Source organism: Centruroides vittatus, unplaced genomic scaffold (genome assembly GCF_030686945.1).
Source record: "Centruroides vittatus isolate TY-2023 unplaced genomic scaffold, ASM3068694v2 scaffold_435, whole genome shotgun sequence".
Taxonomy (NCBI): Eukaryota; Metazoa; Arthropoda; class Arachnida; order Scorpiones; family Buthidae; genus Centruroides; species Centruroides vittatus.
In genome coordinates this window covers 1803814-1823031 of record NW_027122708.1, presented here as the reverse complement: position 1 = coordinate 1823031, position 19218 = coordinate 1803814, and the positions used below count along the sequence as shown (strand labels likewise).

Sequence of the window (19218 nt, the reverse complement as noted above, 5' to 3'; positions counted from 1 at the left end):
TAAGAGAGGACAATGGACACAATAAGCATCTTTTTATCCATTCTCCACGGTTGCCTTATTTCTTGGGAGAGAGGAGTGTACTTGTTAATTTTTTCGGTGTGTGCATTTTTCATTTCATGAGCGTTTGGAATGCAGAAGCCAATTAAATAAGCGACATTATTGCACTTGTCAATGAAAGTGATTATTATCGAGCGGAGCGTGGGCGGAACTCCGCATAAGTCAGAAAGTGTTTTGTCTGTGATCGAAATTTAAAGAACCGCACGACCTCTAAACATCATTTTTCACAAATATGTATAACTTGGCATAGCTGACGTCGTGACGAAGCCGAAATTTTGAAATTTGATCTATGAGCTGAGATACTCGATGTCAAAGTTCGCTATTTAAAGTCTATGGGCCGATTGCTGGTTTTAAGCTGGTCGTGCGCTGCATGTCAATCGCGTTTCCGATCGCTGTCAATATTTTAGTTTTAGTTTTCTACACTGTGGAGCTCAGTTTCGTTTTCCTAGAAAACACCTAGTTATTATTGAGATATATGTAAATCTTTACAGCCACATTAGCAATCTCTACAACATTTCAGACCTTAGCACAGCGCTGTGCTAAGATTTCAAATGACACACCTTCTCCCAATGATCTTAGGTTTCTTTCTTGTAGTACCTGATTTACTGTACCTCTCCTGGAATCATCAAAAAATGATCTGATTGATGTTTTTCGTTTTGGACTCCACGGCAATTTAGATTATTTGAAATTATACAAATGTTATGCAAAAAAAAAAAAAAAAAGCAAAAGTAGTCTATGTGATAAACCTACATAGACAATTGTATATTACGTTTTTCAATGCAACATCATCTGAACTCACTGAAGAGTGTAGGCAACAATGAGACTTCCCTAATCTACATATATAATCGAGACGAGTTGATAATAATAATAATAATAATCAGCGCAGAGCCCAAACGGTTAGGAGCTGAAAGTTGAAATTTGGTACACAGTTAGGGTACGTCACGAGAACGCACACTAAGAAGGGATTTTTCGAAATACCTCCCCACGGGGGAGAAGGACAGGATTAAGGCTTCTATATACATTACGGAGACGAGTTGATAATAATAATAATCAGCGCAGAGCCCAACCGTTTGGGCTCTGCGCTGATTTTTGAACCTTGAACTCTTCAGTGGAAACCGTTCATTTGTTTCCACTGAAGAGGCGTAATTACTAAGCGAAATGCATCTGGAATATATCAATTGTAAAAAGGAAAGCAGAATAAAAAAACTGGTAATAATGAAGGACTGACGTTTTTTTCATCATTGATTCGTCCATTTAAACTCGTATCGTTCCTCGAAGTCGGATTAAGTCAAAGTAGTTTTTACTTGTTTTAAAACTGAGAATAACCTTTATTTTTAGTATTTTACCTTTTATATCAATCTATATTATTCCCCATAAAAAGCTGTAGTTTGATATTAAATATTTTAAATTCGCGAATATTTACAGTCAATATGAATATTATAATTTTTAAATCAAAATCTAAAAGATATAAAATGAGTGTTTAGTTATTAACTAAAAAACATCCAATTTTACCTTTTTGGGGTGGAACGGGGTGGAGTGAAAATTGGAGAGTGATAGCAATAATCAGTTTTAAGTGTCCTTTAATTCAATCGTAGAAATTTGGCAATCTTCATGGGATATATTAGAAATAATTAAGCTTGAAAGATCAATAAAGCGGGAACGAGATTACCTAATCCTTGAAGAGACACATTACATTGTGAGGATCCGGAGCTTTATTTTAAAATACTTTGTAAAAAATTTTCTTTTTAAAACGTTAGAATTTTGTAAAAGTTTGCAAGAATTTAATTTTGTTGGTTAGACCTAATATTTACGATGAAGTTAATATAATTTTATCTGATAGTCAACTTCCTGTTTGAGTGACACATTTTCCTTGATTTTGTTAGTCACTCTTAAGAACCGTCAACTATGGAAGAATTCGAGTCTGAAAATCTATAATTCTTACCGTGTTGTTCTGCTCTTATTTAATTGAATCCAGTAGAGTCTCTCTCATTCTCACTCGGAGAGAGTCAACTTACAGAGAGATCGCCTTATGGAATCCTCAAGTCGTGGAAAAGAGTCTCCCAACCAAGAATGCCGTCATTTAGTGCATCCCTTCATCATCAGGCTAATTGTGGCATCGACCCATCGTAAGATCAAACATAACTTACGTCAACGAAACATTTGGAACATTCGTCCAAGATAGACTTTAATTGTTTATTGTAGCCTATAATCAACGTGGTATTTAGATATAAGATGTAAGGACGTAAAGATGTATTGAGTTACAGAGAATGAAATCATCTGAAACTCTCTCTCAACTTCAGTTAGGTAGATAATAGTTTAGAATCTTAATGTAATAAGTTAGAATCTATAATAAATAATAATTTATTTTAAATCGAATGAGTGATCCGACCGACTCTCATCTAATTCCTCTCTTCAACCTTTCATCCCAAGTACACAAACGAGACTGCTCGCTAGCATTCAAGTTACGATTTTGATTCACAGGAGTATCCTGAGTGGCAGTGCCGTAACTAGGCAGGTGCAACAGGTGAACCCGCACAGGGTCCACTTGGAAGAGGGACCAAAAATGAATGTATTTGCTTTATTATTTTCCCAAACCTAATTAATTAGGGGACTTAAATGCAAATTAATGCACAGGGCACAGGAATGGCTAGTTACGGCACTGCCGAACATCCCGATGTTCCGAGTATAATCATTTATATTAGGCAACAATTTATATTCATCATCTCACACCCCGACCCCTCATAACACGATATACTCTGTTCAGTAGTACGAAACAAATGTATTCTATTTATGTAACATGATATAATATATTAAAAATTTTAAAGTAAGCTTATTTAATTATATACTGGACATTAGAATATTTAAATTATTTGATATTTTATCGTAAATAATTTGAATCATGGAGTAAGTAGGCTCTTACTTGAGATCGTTGTTACGTGGAGGCGTTGTCACTCTCCTCGAGACATCGTTTTTTGTAAATATAGAAATAATTAATTCATTTTATTGAATTAATTATGTAAACGAAACACTTCATTGAAATCACGATGATATTTTTGTTTTCAACGACGTAAAAAACGTTGGATGGTTCACGTTTACACGTGCTTTTACTTTATTGTTGACACTCCGATAGCGTCATTTATTTTGTTTTAACGAAGTGAATTACGTTGGCTTTCAATTTTATTATAACGTTTATTTATTTAATAATAATAATAATAATAATAATAATAATAATAATAAATTAAACGATAAACAAACAATTAGATTATAGGCGATTGAAACCGACTGCGCAGTGATCGAAGGCGCAGGCATAAATACTATAAATAGAGACGAACCCAGTCAGAGCAGTGGAAAGAGAGAGCGAACGTGATTGGAGGATTGTTAATCGCGCGCCTTTTCCCGATGTCACGTTTTACATTCCCTTTGTCGGCCGGCATGTGGCTTACGTGCGTTCTGTTATTGACCGTTTGTACGCAGACGTGGGCTCAGTTATCGAGGGACCGCGACGAACTGCTCAATTGGTGCTTGGATGCTAAATATCACAAGAAGAAACCCGGTCCCGAATCCAAATTATATCGTCAAGTAAGTCGTCTCTATTTTTAAGTATTTTCGGTACGAGATGGTTATATAATCTCTCCCTACGGCGATATTCTAGTAGAACTCGCTAAAATCAATAGAGTAATTATCTATAGCAGGTTGCTCTAATGCTAAAAAAGAAGTCTGACCTCTTTCCAGGAATGCCGTTTGGGTAGATCATTTTTATTTTTTCCTCCCGAACTCAAACATTTCTACTCTTAAAGACTGTTAAAAGGTTTTTGAATTCTCACAAATATAAATGAGAGCTTTTTCGGTGCTCGTTACAGTTAGGAAATGTCCTGGAAGCTCCCCAGAGTCCCCACATCAAGATAAAAAGAAATGTGGCCTTTTTTTACGCATTTTATGTTCAAAAATAAAAATTAAGTTTCTAACTGCGTGTAAGATGTATGTAACTTCATAAATGTGTTCATTTTTAAATATGCAAATGAGAGAATACCTTCTTTTTTTACAAAAAATTACATTGTATAAAGCTTGTTGAAAGCTATGCTTTTGTTTTTATAATTATAAAAAGAAAAAAAAAAGTGAATTCTGCTTGCAGTTCTTTTTACTATATAAATTTATTGGGTTAATGTTACCTATGGTTCCAAAATGGCGGCTTGTCTCTGATTTCCAGCGAATAGAAGAAAGGAAACAGTGTGGACGCACTTCTGACTTAACCTAACCTATTCTAATAAATTACCATAATTATTACCAACAAAATTATTAGAATAGGTTAGGTTCGTATGTGAGTCCCCACTGTTTTCTTTCTTCTGTTTCCTTGAATCAGAGATGAGCCGCCATTTTGGAACCATAGGTAACATTAACCAAATATTTTTTTAATAATTGAATTCTAGCATAAACAAGTAAATCTGTGTGTAATAATATATTTAACATAATATATGAATTGTAGGATGATTATAGTATATAGGTCCATACTAAGTCTATAAAGTTTGTTCTGCCTGTCCCTTTTTATTAATAACTCTACTGTAGATCCTATCAGTCAACTAATGTATTTGTTGGCTTTTGTAGGTATTTTTTGCTTTATCAAGTGGAATGATTGGTGGAATGAATTGAGTGGAATTACTGGTTTTCCCCTTTTTCATATTCCTCATTTGTATCTTGAATATTTAGATAGCATTCTAAGAGTTTGCTTTGTTTTCAAATATAACCAGATTTAAATTTAAGTGCTATGTTGGCTTTTCTTTATTACTAGACTTATTATATCATCATTCAGCAAAAGACCAGCTTTAGAAAAATCAAATTTCCAAGAGAATGCATTTCAGACATTTTAGTCCCTCATCAGCTCTTTATGATGTAAATATTTATGCATAGTAAGGACAATTGGTAAAATACAGAGTACAAATGATTGTTTTCCAGGTATTTATGTATCATAATCATTTGTACTCGGTATTTTACCAATTGTCGTCCTTACTGTACAGTACATAAATATTTACATCATAAAGAGCTGATGAGGGACTAAATGTCGAAATGCAGTCTCTTGGAATAAAATTTTTGTTTATTTTTCTAAAGCTGGTCTTTTGTGATGGTGTAATAAGTCTAGTAATAAAGAAAAGCCAACATAGCACTTATGCTTCTTGTCCAGTCTTTGATTTAAATTTTATATTAGAATAACCATATTTCTTGATGGTCTTTACTATATTTTTAATACAAATTTATAATCATATGAATAACTTTTGTTTTAGAATGACAAGTTATTGTCTTAATACAGTAACAGTAAACAAAGTCCAAATTTTATTATTCAATTTTTCACTTTACAATAATGCAGAAATCTGTTTTTACTTCTTTTTACAGAATTTTTGGTTTTGTTGATATTTCTTTTTCAAATTAAGTTTGTCATTCAATATCTGTTCATTTGAAAATCTATTACACACATTAATGTTATCTATGCAAGTGCTAGCTAAAACTCCAAAAATACACATGCCTTGCTCCCAAGATTAGTTTTAAAGTTCGTGTGTGTGTGTATAAACTTGTATTAAACTGCATTAGTTTTTTAAGTAATTTTTATATTTTTAATTTGCTTATGAATTTTTCCCTAATCATATCTACTGTGACCACCCAGCTAAAAACATACTGTGATTTATGTGGTATGATGCCACTAATGAATATAAAAGCTGACAATGTTTTTTTCAGTTTGTAGATATAATGTTGTTGAAAAATTCCTTTTTATTCATACTTAATCTAGATTTTTTTCCCTTCCATTTTTTATTTTAATTCAAAGATGTTTTATAGAAATGAAAATGCACTTCTTCCAATAATTAAAGTGTATAATTAAGCAAATGATCTAGTAAACTGAAAAGCATTGAGATAGCTGTTGAAATTTAACAAAACAACCAAAAGTTGTATAACATGTTTATCCTATTTTTAACTAAATATATCTTTAATTCTTGTGTTGCTAGCCATCCAGACAGACAAATGTCTTTTTAGTATAAAATTTTTTTATCTCTAGTGTATACCATGGAAAGACAGGTCGTGCTGTACAGAAAACACAAGCCAAGAAATTCATCGAAACATATACAACTTTGATTTAGATCATTGCGAACAAGAAACCGGCCATCAAATGTCGGAAGAATGTCGGCAACATTTTCGTCAAGATCTCTGCTTTTATGAATGTGAACCAAACATTGGACCATGGGCTCAAAAGGTAGTCTTTAAAATAATGAAGACTTTTTAAAATTTTTTTTATAAACTGTTTTTAACCAATAGCTTTTTTTTATTTAAGGATAATAAGAAAATAAGGAAAGAGAGATTTATTAATGTTCCACTATGTTCTGCAGACTGTGATTCTTGGTGGAAAGCTTGTAAAAATGATTATACCTGTGTAGACAACTGGTCACTCAAATTTAAATTTATTAAAGGTAGATTTTTAAGTATTTTTCAATACTTCAATAATTCAGTGTAGTTTTGTGGCTTTTAACACATCAAATTCTGAAATTTTAAACTTTCTTTCCTAGGTGTTAATCATTGTCCAAACAATACTAAATGTGAGACTTTTGAGGAAGTCTTTAAAACAGCTAAAAATTTTTGTGAGAAGGTAAGTAATCATCATCATTTTAAAATTTATATTTTGAATATCATACAAATATGAACTTTGTAGGTTTGGGATCATTCTTGGAAATACACTGAAAGTGGAGGTTGTATGCGTATTTGGTTCAATGGTTCGGCTGGTAATCCAAACAGAAGAGTGGCTGAAGTCTACGTTGATCAGTTGCTGTCAAGTTCAAGTTGCAACTGTTGTTCTTTGTTACTTATTTTGCTTCTGTTAGTTCTTGTATTTTAACTTTTTTATACAGTTATGGGTTGTTTTTTTGTTTTTTTTTTACAGGTAAATTTGTAACACAATAGTTCAACTAATCAGTTTATGAACTAGTTGTTAATATTGTTAAATTGTTATACAAAATACTGTTGAATATTTTTTAAATAAATTTTTCAACTTTTCTAGTTAAAGTATTTTTATTGAAACCTGAATACTTTAAATTTATGCTATTCAGATCATAAAAATAGTATTAAAATCATTTTGGGCCTTGATGTACTTTCCTATACACACCCTAACATATATATGAGCCGTTCAGTGCACACATCGATTAACTCAATAAAACGAAAAGTTGAGAAACGCGATGATGTAATGTATATTGTTTTTTAAAATTCCTCTGATAATATGAATTCAAATATATAATGTAGAATGCATAATTGCAGATATAGCTTTCATCTAACGGTATATAAAATTAATAAGAAAGAATAGCCAACAAACAATCGTCAGTAATGTTACAGTTTTTATGTGACTGGTGGAGTTAATCGATTTGGCAACTGAAAAAAGTAATAAAGTTAAATTTAGTACATTTAAAGTTTAAATTTATTACAGAAAAAGTTAGTTATTATACATTTTTATCACAGCTTTTCCATAAAAATGAATGTTGGCAGTTCGGTTATAATATAATTTTTGTAATTAATTCATAGCAGCTTTATGTTAGTGGCATTATTCTTTGGGATGATTCAGCAATATTACAAATAATGTCTCTTCATCAGCTGTATGCGAGGATTTGTCATTTCGATTTGTTGACAAGTTCTTATAGTAATCGTGATTAACAGGAGGAATGAATTTTAGCAGGTCCATCATGTGTCTCCATTTTTCCTTTGTCACAGTTCTACCTTTAGGATATAATAAAGGCTGTTCTATATTTTTCAAACTTTGCGGTCTACCCACTAAAGATTTTCTGATATTAATGGCTTGAAATTCTGTATCTTCATTATAGTCACATTTGAATTGTATGAGATAGGGTTTGGACCTTTCTAACTTTATCCAGCGTATTTTAAGCCAATTTACTGGAAGCCCTGTGACAGTTACTTTTCTGTTAATGATAGACTGTTCTAAAGGTTTTGTTGACAAAAAATCTTGGTGAGTCATTTGGATTAGATGAAATGGTGCTTTCTTTTTACATGTTTTGATTATATGGTACCAATCATCTGGTGAAAAAATGTTTTGATTTTTTTTCGCACATGACTCAATAATGACAAAATCTGAGTCATTGGGCAAATACCTGTGTCCACTTACCAAAAATTTCATGTCAATTGATTCAGCTTTGATTTCCGTGCTTTGAACAAGTTTCAATAAACTTAAGATGGTTTTAATATTTCTGTTTTGCCTGGTACACGAATCCGAATATGTTGTTATTTTTTCGAAGTTTGCAGCGTAAGTCTTTATGTACTTTATTAGACAAGATGAAATTTCTTGAGACCCACGAGATCCTTCAGTTTCTGGCCAAACAAACATGTGGCTTATATTTTTATTGAATTCATGACATCCAAAATTATAAACATATAAATTTCGCTTATAATAAGCTACGGATGTGGTCAACTTGGGAAAGGCTAAAGCTTTTTCCAAGTCAAAAGAAAATACGAACAATTTTTCCGATGTTGCCATTCGATCAGCAGCAATTTGACTGCGAGCCCGTTCAGCCTCTTCTAAGTGAGTTTCCTTTTCAATTTTCGCCATCTTAATTCCCTCATCGTCTGAAGATGTGATGCTTTTCAAATAAAAATTCAAAGTTTGACACACATCCTTTGATGGTTGTTTAAAATGTAAATTAAATTTTGTAGAGAACACATTATAGTAATATTTTTCTTTCACTGGTGCTACGTTTTCCTTTTCACATTCTGTGACGTATAGTTCATACATCTTCTTAATATTTAAGTCAGGATTTAAATATTGTCGTCTTGGATTATGAGCTCTGGTGTAGTGACTACTGTAGGCTGGAAATGACTATATGCTTTATAACATTTGTATCATCTATTTTATTGCTTGCAGCACTGCCTTTGCGCTTATCAATCAAAGATGTAACTTGTTCTTTAGAACAACAATCGTATATCCGCCCGTCACTCACCTGATAAGTGTGTCTAAAATATTTTTTACAAACGGGAATATCAAGTCTCTCTTTTCGAAAGTAATATGTAAACGAATGTGATCTTCGTTCTTTAGTTTCATTCGTAGGGCGCCTTCTTTTTATTTTGTTAACTTTGATACAACCTCTTAAGAAAATATTTTGGTCAAGTTGACTATGTAAACTATAAAATTCTTTCATGGCAGCCTCTCTCTCATCCTAAAGAATTTTTTGATTGCAATTTTGATGGCATCTGCATTGTATATCGACAAATGTTTTTGCAGGTATTAATTTTTCTCCCCTATTCCTGTATGCCAAACCCTTTATCCTGTTATGCTTTTGTAAATTTCGTATCCATTTAACAGGATTACGACTTCTTTTCCTCCCAATCAATGTGTTTTTTGTTGTGTTTGTACTGTTGCAATCCGAGGAAAATGATAAACGTCTTCTTGGACCAGACTTTCTGTTGATAAATCGTATTGAAGAATCATCACTGCTTTCCTCACTCACATTATTAGTCTCACTCATCTTGATTATAACGGTATAATACAGTCAAACCTGTTTTTATGCGGTCAATAGGGACCGCATAAAAGAAGTCTCACATAGAAAATAACTCAAAACCGTACGAAATAGAATTTATTGACAACAGATGTCAGCACTTGACTGCATCGTCTGGTCTATCGTCTGTTTTACATATTTTTGTCCAGGTGGTGTTTTGTTGACTTAAAAAGTAAATTATTTCATTTTTCGCATATTCATGCAATAATATTACTATAATAAGTGAATTTATGCTATAATAAGTTTATTTAGCTATAATAAGTCAACGTGAGACAGGACGAATCGCACGAGACTAGTTGCCAACTATACCGCACAAATAAAAAATCGCACAAAAAAAGAGCGCATAAAAACAGGTTTGACTGTATTTATTTCTTTAAAAACAATCTGGGAGTAATGTTGAAGAGACTAAGAAGTACACAGTAACATTCAGCGTGCGAGATCACTGCTATACTAACTACCGTTTGCATTGTGCTTCTTTTTATCTGTTTACCGATGCGATTTTGTTACGAATATTATTGAGAGGGAGAGAGCATTTTCGGCTGTTTAAAAACAAATAAGCGTCGATGCACGGCCAGAACAGATACAGTGTTACTGAAACGATTTACATTAGAGTATGGAGTTAATCGAAATGGCTTCTGAAATAAATTACTTATTATTCAATGGCCAAAAAAATTTGCCATTTAACGGTGCTAATCTTTATTATTCAGGAAAGTTGTTATAAATATAAAAAGTTATGACTATACCAAGGGCTTTGACACTTTAACTCCACTTTTTGAAAAATCTTAAATTTATCGATGTGTGCACTGAGCGGCTCATATGTGCATAATATCTAGTATGGATATATCAGGAGATAGAATTGCACACTGTATCGTGTGAATGTTTTTCCTATTTAAGAAATTTAAAAAACTAGATAAATCTTAAGGGTGCATGTGTTCTTGTTGATTTTTATTGGAAAAGCTTTTCATAAACATAAGTTTCCTCCTGATGCTAAAACTATTGATAGACATTAGACAAGTTGGACACAACTGTACATTCTAAATGTAAAAATGAAAAGGACTTGATCAAGAAATTTAAAGACTTGAGAAAGGACTTGATCAAGAAATTTAAGTCTTTAAATTTCTTGATCAAGTCTTTCTCAAGTCTTTAAATTTCTTGATCAAGTCCTTTCTCAAATTCAAATAAAGTCCTTATCAAATTCAAAAGAATTAAATTTCATCAAAGTTAAATAAAAATTTTGTGTGGCTATGACATGGCCCAGAACCAGAAATTTTACATTTAAATTGTTCACACAAAACTTCAAGTAACTATTAATAATGGTTTTGTTGGTTATGGCAATTCAATACTTAGGCAATCTGCCTAGGGGATGTTTTCTGGAAGGTCTTTTTAAGGGTAATTGGACCATATGTAGGTGATAAAGATGAGGCAAACTTGGAAAATTCCACATGGCCTGGCAAGGTGCAAACCCACAACCAAACTACCAGTGTTTGGGGGAATGGAATTGTTTGGGCACTGTTTTGTGTAATAATTTGTTTGTTAAACATTTTAAAAGAACAAAAGTATTTTATATGTAATTAAGTTCTGTAGGCTATAGAAGCAAATGTAATATGTACCCAAATAGTCATCAAAAGGTAAAAACATTGGTAATGATTTAATTGGGTCCAGCTAAAATAACCATATGCAGAAAATTCATGTATGAAGTAAATTTGTGTCAGTTTAGCATAATACCAACCAATAAAACAATAAGTTGCATTATTGCCCAATAAACTCTTTATTTTTAACTGGTCACTCTGATACCTTCTGTACTGGTTTCAGCAATTTATTGGAAACTAGCAGGTAAGTCAGGCGTTGCCCGGGCAAAAAGTAAGTATCAACATTTAAGATTATTAGATTTTGTACTAACCCTTATATAAATGAAATACTATAATATAACTAAAAATCTTATCTTGCATAAGGGTTTATCACTGTGACCAATCTAACACAAAGAATAGAACATTCTTTGTGTTAGGTAAATAAACAGTTTAAGATGAATAAAATAAAAAGATTAGATTATTTAAACAGTAGAACCCCAAAGCTGAACATGCAGTTAAAAATGCACAAACCAAGAAAACAAGTGAGACTTATTGTTGATTTTAAATACTTTTTGCTATGTAATTTAGAAAAATTTCTAACAAATCAAAAAAATACATTCTACATCTGCATTTTTAATTCTATATGAACTTATAAAAGATATGAAAGTAAATAAAAACTATAAAATAGCCAGTTTAGACATACCCATCAATAACCTGGGAACTAATAGAAGATTCAGTACTTCAATTTTTCTTAATGTAAGAAGAAATAGACCTAGAATTTGCCTACAGAAGTAATTATTTCATCACAAATGGAAAATTTTACACAGCAAACAGGAATTAGCATCGGGTCTGTTATAGGACCAAAGTTGGCAGAACTAGTTATGATATTCATTTTCTTGATTCTGATCTATGTATATCATAGGTATTAAATTCTGTAAAAGATATGTTGGCATAATTATATTGATCCAAACAATAGTAAAAATAGAAATTATTTTCTAAGCTATTTTTATTTTTTATTTTAAAGTTTGTTTTATTACTCTATCTAGATAGAAAATGAAACCAATAATAAACTAAATTAAATAAAATAGATTGGAATTTAAACCTGTTGGGAGTATTTAATTTAGTAAGTAAAAACCAGAGAACACCAGGGGTACTGTAGTCAGTTGGCACCAGAGTTAGACTAGAAGTGTACAGTACATTAAGCAGAGAAAGGTCTTATTGTATTTTGTTTTGTTTTAATAACTTAGTTTTTTTTTTAATCCAATGTTTACTTGTGTCCTTATAAGAAACATGGCAGAACATTAACAAAACCATATAAAAAGCAAAGCATAATCCAAAGTTAAATTATAATTCTAATACTCCAATATAAGTTAGTCAAAACCCATTTTTAGTTAGAACGCGTTTTAACTACTTGAAAGTAGTTTATACTGGATGTCTTTGTTAATACCCGTTTTGTCTAGTTAAAACTAGAATTTACTGCTAGTCAAAAATGAATTTGAGTTAAAACTAATTTTAACTGGACAAAACGGGTTTTAACAAAGACATCCAGTATAAACTAGAATGCGTTTTAACTAGTTGAAACTAACTAAAAACGGGTTTTGACTAACATATACATTAGTTAGAGTACGTTGTAAAGAGATGCTTTCTTTTCTTTAAGACATTTAGCAATTTACCATTATATAAAAAGTTTATGAACATGTATCTTCCATATTACATTATATTATGTAGCCGACCGAAGAGGGGCGTCGCATATCGGTGTGTAAAGCCCTGGTCACACTGCTATTTCCAGCCGCGCGGGCGACTGCAACCTCAACGGCTGTTCCCGTTAACTAGTAGTTCCCCCTCGAAAACCGGCGCGACTGCAACCGCAACTAGAAACAAAAAGTTTGTTCTACTCGCGACGGTTGCAAACGCGCATCCAATCAGAAAACGTCTTTTGTGCCATGTCATACTTTGTGTTATCAATATGTTGACAAATATACAACATTTTATATTAACTCATAGCATTTAAATATACTGAAACTATTTGATATAAATCAAATCTGAATTTATAAAAGTTATTGTTAGATTTATTTTAAAAAGTTTGATTACTTTTAATAATATACAATTGAATAAAATAAATGCTTATATAAAAGAAAAAAGATCGATTATGAATGAATTAAATCATTCAAGCTTTCCTCTAAACAACACTTACCTTCAAATATTCACTTTTTTATATTGATAAATAGCATCCAAAACTTTTGGGATAATGACTGACTGATATCGAATTATGGGCCACTCTAAATTGGTATATCAAACTACGAAACGTTTCACCTAAATTATAAGTATAAATTATGTTCATACGGATATCTCTCCTATAACGTTCGGCATCCGAAAGCCGTAATTCATTCATCAGCTGGTAAAAGCACGATTGTTTAGCCCGTTGATTTTCATTTCGCCAAGTTTTAACCCAGCATGAACGTTTTTTCATATTTTTCTCGTCGTATATTCTCGCCAGCTCTAACAAAATTATCGCCTGTTTTCATTTATTCCAGAAAAGGAACTGCTTGCTATTTTAATAAGAAAAGTAGCTAAAATTCCGTAAATACTCTGAAGTAGAACGTAAAATGTCGGTAAACTCACGAAAGTAGACAAAAAACAAGCTACTGTAATTTTATTGGTTTACTATAGGGTCACATGTTCCGAGTTGCAACGTCAATGAACAATGTGTGACCACGAGAAGACGTGCGCGACTCGCGCTTGTTGCAGTTGCGGTCACCTGCGCGGCTGGAAATCGCATAGTGTGACCAGGGCTTAAGATATTCCAGAATAAAGAGTGGTGTTAAAGATGCCCTGTGTATGCACCCAGTAAATAAAAAAAAAATTTGTTTCGGAATAATTAAGTCAACAAAGAATGTGTTTAGATTCACTCGGTGTGATAAACCCTTATGTAAGTTAACATTTGTAGTTATACCATAGTATTTGATATATATATATATATACATTTAACTATATATAGGCCTATATAAATTATTTCGTTTTAATATTTGTTAGTTTATTTTAGCCTATCATTGTCACGTTTATCGCGATAATCGAATGGTACGAAATGGCACAATTTCATTAGTCAAGTAAGACACTAGGGATTGCAATCCAGCAGTGTTTTCAATCCAGCTGGATTTTTGCTGGACCAACATGATTCCAGCTGGATCTAGCGCGGATCCAGCGCAGATGTATTTTTGGTGCAATAAAGTGTTATCTATCTATCTATCCAGTAATTTGTTTTTTAAAAAAAGAAATAAAACATTTTTTTTTTTTAAATACTTAAACTTTTATTATTTAGACTGGTCACTATAAATCAGTAAAACTTACACATTTACGTAGTAAACTTAACTTTGGTTCGGTTTATCACTTGAGATAGAGATAATTAACTTTAGTTAAATGCTTACATTATAATTATAATCTAATCTTTAACTTAAATAATAGCAAAAGTAATTCTACTAATAAATTTGTATTAATATATTATAATAATGTAAGGACGGATAATCAGTGGTTAAGTGGCTATCAGTCTTACTGGTTTTCTTATATAGGCTCTACATATCAGTCTGTAGTTATTTATAAGTAATTTAATTATTAGTGTTAGTAAAGTAGTGAGTAAGAAATTAGTTACTATTATGACAATCATGAATCACATACATTAATATCATCATATATCTAAGATACTGATACTCATTAATTTAATTAACAATTTACCTGACTAGGTAGTCTCAGTTTCTCACTAATTTTCACAATAAAATTGCCTAGCCTAGTCCACTAACCACTTATAGAATAAAAGTTAAAAACTCTTACTTAATAGAATTAGAGTAGAAGTTATAAAATATTAGTCTTGTCTTGAATAAAATATTTTAAGGGATTAAATAAAATTAAATCAATTACTTCTGTTATTTTTTCACTGTTCTGGAAGTAGGATCTCAAGAAACAAATGGTATTGATGGTGTTGTCTCCCAACTTCTTAATGAATTGAATATATATCCCGCTGCGGAAAAGGCTCTTTCTGCCTCTGCGCTAGTTGATTTCAGGATCATTAAATAATCATAAATCGTTCCGTCACGTGATTCATTGACGTCACAACCGACCGTAAATTAGAATTATGCACCAGGACTAGTAGAGGGATTACTTATTTTATTTAGCGCGAAGACACTTTATTTAGCGAGAGCGGAAAGTCAACTGGCAATTAGATCCGCAGAGGTAAAAGGGCGGGCGGTGCGGTGTAGTGAGGAGGTGTAGCACATGCTGCACTGAACGGCAACGTCACTCTCGCCGCCGAACGATAGCGCACGCAGTAAAGCAGCAACGCCGACAACGTAGACTTTTGCGCCATTATTTTAGAAAGTTAATTGAGTATTTGCGGATCCGCAGCGCTGGATCCAGCACCTGGTGCTGGATCCAGCAGGCCGAAGAATGCGCTGGATCCAGCTGGATTGTTGGATGAGGGATCCAACAATTGCAATCCCTAGTAGACACCAATTGAAAATACGATATATATATATTTTTTCTAATGTTAGCACTAGGGTTTCTCAAACGGGATCCCGGTCGTTTTTTTAACCAGGGAAATCCCGCAAATTTCTTAAATTCACTTTTTTCTTATTTTGTGTTAAAGTTCAGGAAATTTTGCAAATAGAAAGCATAATTAACTCATAAACTGTCAGAATAAATTTGTATTTATTAATTTTAAACCTACTTATTAGTTTTTTAAAATTTTTTTCCTCGTTATGGTATGTTACAAATAGTCCATAATCAATGCGTAGCTTATTTGTGGCAGGACTCTGAAAATTCTTTACTTGTCAGAACCTGTAATATATGGAATAATTGTGCTTATGCTGTCTTAATTTTTAACTATGCCCAGTAGCTTCAATAACTGCATTATGCCAGATTGTGCAAATTGGCAAGGATGCAAACGAATATGAAGTTTTTCTTCATAAACCTGATTATTAAAGACAAACGAACTGTCGAATTATCTGGCTACAAGCTTAATACCGCTATTAAAGCAGCCAAGGTAGACAAATCAAGAATACTAGAGAACAAAAGAAGTACTACAATCTCGAAAACGAACTAGAAATCTTCTAGGCTACAAGTGAAAAAAAAACATCTATTTTCTCTTAAATGCATTAAACACGATTCCAATTATATCAATTGAATCGGAAAGGGCATTCTCGGTAGCAAGACTTTTCATTACTAAAATAAGAATTAGATTGAGTGATGGGAGTATTGACCGTCTTTGCTTTTTAAAATCTTACAAAATATTATTGTAATATTATATTATAAATTGTTTTATTTCAAAAACCAAAATTACCTTCTAAGTTAGAAGTTTGATCTAAATTCATTTTTTCTTTAAATTTTCAACTCAATTCAAAGTCTTTTTTTTTTTTTTTTTTTTTGTTGTTGTTGTTGTATGCAGTTTCCAAACTTTCAATACATTTTTTCTATTAGTGAACATTTCTACGTAACCCAAAGATAATTTTAATATATATCTTACACAGCATTATTAAATGTGATTTTGGAGATTGTAGAACGTATTAATTACTTTAAAAAATGAAAAATAATTATACAAAATAGCTTAAAATCAAATGATATATCTTAAAAATGATTGAACTGTTTCCCGGGATAGAATTACTTTTATTCCGGAATCCCGGGACAAGCAAAAGACCGGGAAACGAGAAACCCTAGTTAGCACTAACAAACTTTCATTCACATCCGACTATCAAATGTTTTCGCGAAAAAAGGACCAAATATTTAAACTCGTCACCCTTGAAAACCACTTAAGTAATATTTTGCTCAGGCTGGTTGGTAATCTTACTTTATGTAATTTACCCAATCGAATGCCACCATATCGCTGGTCTGATAAAAGACCAGCGATATGGACCGTTGCAGAAGGGAGTTGAAAGTAATTCGAGCAAAAGTAGTCGTTGACTTCCTCCCGGAAGAGAGGATGGTCTAAGACTACTAATTAATACCGGTTTACTATTAATATTTGAAAAGTGATCCATGCTGGATAAGTTGTGATGTCTCTCGCATATGATCGAAGTTGCTAACTTAACGTCCGAAAGACTTCATATAAAACTTGTTTAAATAAAAAAAAAACTCTTGTAAAAATGCGAGATTCTCGCATTTTTACAAGAGTTTTTTTTTATTTGCGAGAATGCGAGATGCTTTTATGTGATCTCATAAAAAAAAAAAAGACTGGTGAAACTAGACTGATAGATGTTTTTGCCGACCTTTAAGTAAAGGAAAATTTTCAAAAGTTGTGGCATAAGCATACCGGAGGCAGATTTGACAATAACACTCAATATGTGAATAAAGTGCACATTTTACTACAAGAAACTTTGAACGAAGCAATGTCGCCATGATAATCAATAGGAAAAATAAACATTGGCACACTAAGACCTCTAGCTATACTTTGTGCCTTAAAATCGTTGCACGTACAGTACTGTACAGGGGTCGAATAATCCCCAGGAATTTTTCGGGGGGTGGTCCGTTCGGATATGTCGGGCCCCGTCCCTCACCACCCGGTCGCCCCATTGTGGGCCTTCTAAAAGAGGCCCTCTTAGTGCCCACAGGGCGGAAAGAGTTAAAAAAAAAAGTACTGTACAGGGTAATTCAAAAGTCATAAAAATTTTAAAAAATTGCAAGTTATTTACAGTCAGATGATGCGGTTTTCACAGAAATACTTAGAAAGAAGCGGGATTTTTTAGGTGTAATAAAAATTTCAGTACCAAAATAGTTACATTTATTGCCATTAGATGGAGCTGTAGGAAACAGATCAGGAAGCACTCAACTGTGTAACATTTATGCAAGATGGAGCGCTTCCACACGTTACTGCTCCTGTCAAATTGCAACCTTTTGGAGAGAACCATGTCCTCAGTCGCTTTTTTCCAAATGAGACCTCCAAGGTCTCTAGACACAGTGCTGCCCCTAGCTTTTGCGGGTCCCCGGGCAAAACTGAAATTGCGGGGCCCTTTCTAAAAATAAACTAAGAAAAAAAAATTCCTAATAACTTTAATTATTTTACTTAAGTATTAACTGTCCAAAAATTTATTTAAATAAAGTTGCGGAAATTATAAGACAAAGTGTAAAAAATAATATTTTTTTAAGATTCCATGTATGGGGATACTATAGATTACCACCTATGGAATTTCGGGACTTTGAGTATATATCTGAACTGAGGGGACCGAGACGAGTTCAACGATACCCTACTTTTGGACCGGAGACGAAAAATAAGAAAGTTGTCATACTTTTTTAATGCTTTCATGCAGATGGCACCGTAGTTGCTAGTGCTGCTATTACGCGGTAAAGTCTGCAAACAAATTTTAAAAAAAGCACTCTGAAAGGCGAGAAATTGCACGAACAGTCGAATGCCACTTCCTTTTGTTCAAGCATCGCGACTCCCGATCGCGAAAAAGCGCGGTCGGCTCGTAGTACTAGCCGACCGCGAGCGATAGCGAGACTGAGAAGCCGTAGCCCCCGAGGTCGACGAGCGCGAGGGTGTGCAAAAAGGACTTAACTCGAACTGTAGACGATCAGTGTGTTCGTGGATCAACATCTGCCTTTGTTGAAGGTATACAGTCAAACCTGTTTTTATGCGCTCTTTTTATGTGCGATTTTTTTAATGCGAATTTTTAATTTGTGCGGTTTTTGTGCGATTTTTTATTTGTGCGGTATAGTTGGCGACTAGTCTCGTGCGATTCGTCATGTCTCACGTTGACTTATTATAGCTAAATAAACTTATTATAGCATAGATGCACTTATTATAGTAATATTATTGCATGAATATGCGAAAAATGAAATAACTTACTTTTTAAGTCAACAAAACACTACCTGGACAAAAATATGTAAAACAGACGATAGACCAGACGATGCAGTCAAGTGCTAACATCTGTTGTCAATAAATTCTATTTCGTACGGTTTTGAGTTATTTTCTATGTGAGACTTCTTTTATGCGGTCCCTGTTGACCGCATAAAAAAATAGTTTTCGCAACACAATTAAAAAAATATTTTTTACAGCCATTCGTGAAGTTTCGTGCGATTTTTTT

At 32.8% G+C, this 19218-nt stretch overlaps 1 protein-coding gene across 1 annotated transcript; it reads left to right on the top strand.

The window, feature by feature from the left end:
- Positions 1-3391: 3391 nt before the first annotated feature.
- On the top strand, positions 3392-7089 carry LOC136989151 (folate receptor gamma-like). The gene is made up of 5 exons (XM_067287248.1): positions 3392-3636; positions 6098-6292; positions 6371-6506; positions 6603-6682; positions 6746-7089. Exons 1-5 carry the CDS (start codon positions 3457-3459, stop codon positions 6926-6928), a joined length of 774 nt encoding a protein of 257 aa, XP_067143349.1. The 5' UTR covers positions 3392-3456; the 3' UTR covers positions 6929-7089.
- Positions 7090-19218: the final 12129 nt, after the last annotated feature.

Coding starts and splice junctions, on each gene's coding strand:
- LOC136989151 (XM_067287248.1), top strand. CDS start 3,457: ATGTCACGTTTTACATTCCCTTTGTCGGCCGGCATGTGGCTTACGTGC. Junction 3,637..6,097: donor AATCCAAATTATATCGTCAA/GTAAGTCGTCTC, acceptor TTTTATCTCTAG/TGTATACCATGGAAAGACAG. Junction 6,293..6,370: donor TTGGACCATGGGCTCAAAAG/GTAGTCTTTAAA, acceptor TTTTTATTTAAG/GATAATAAGAAAATAAGGAA.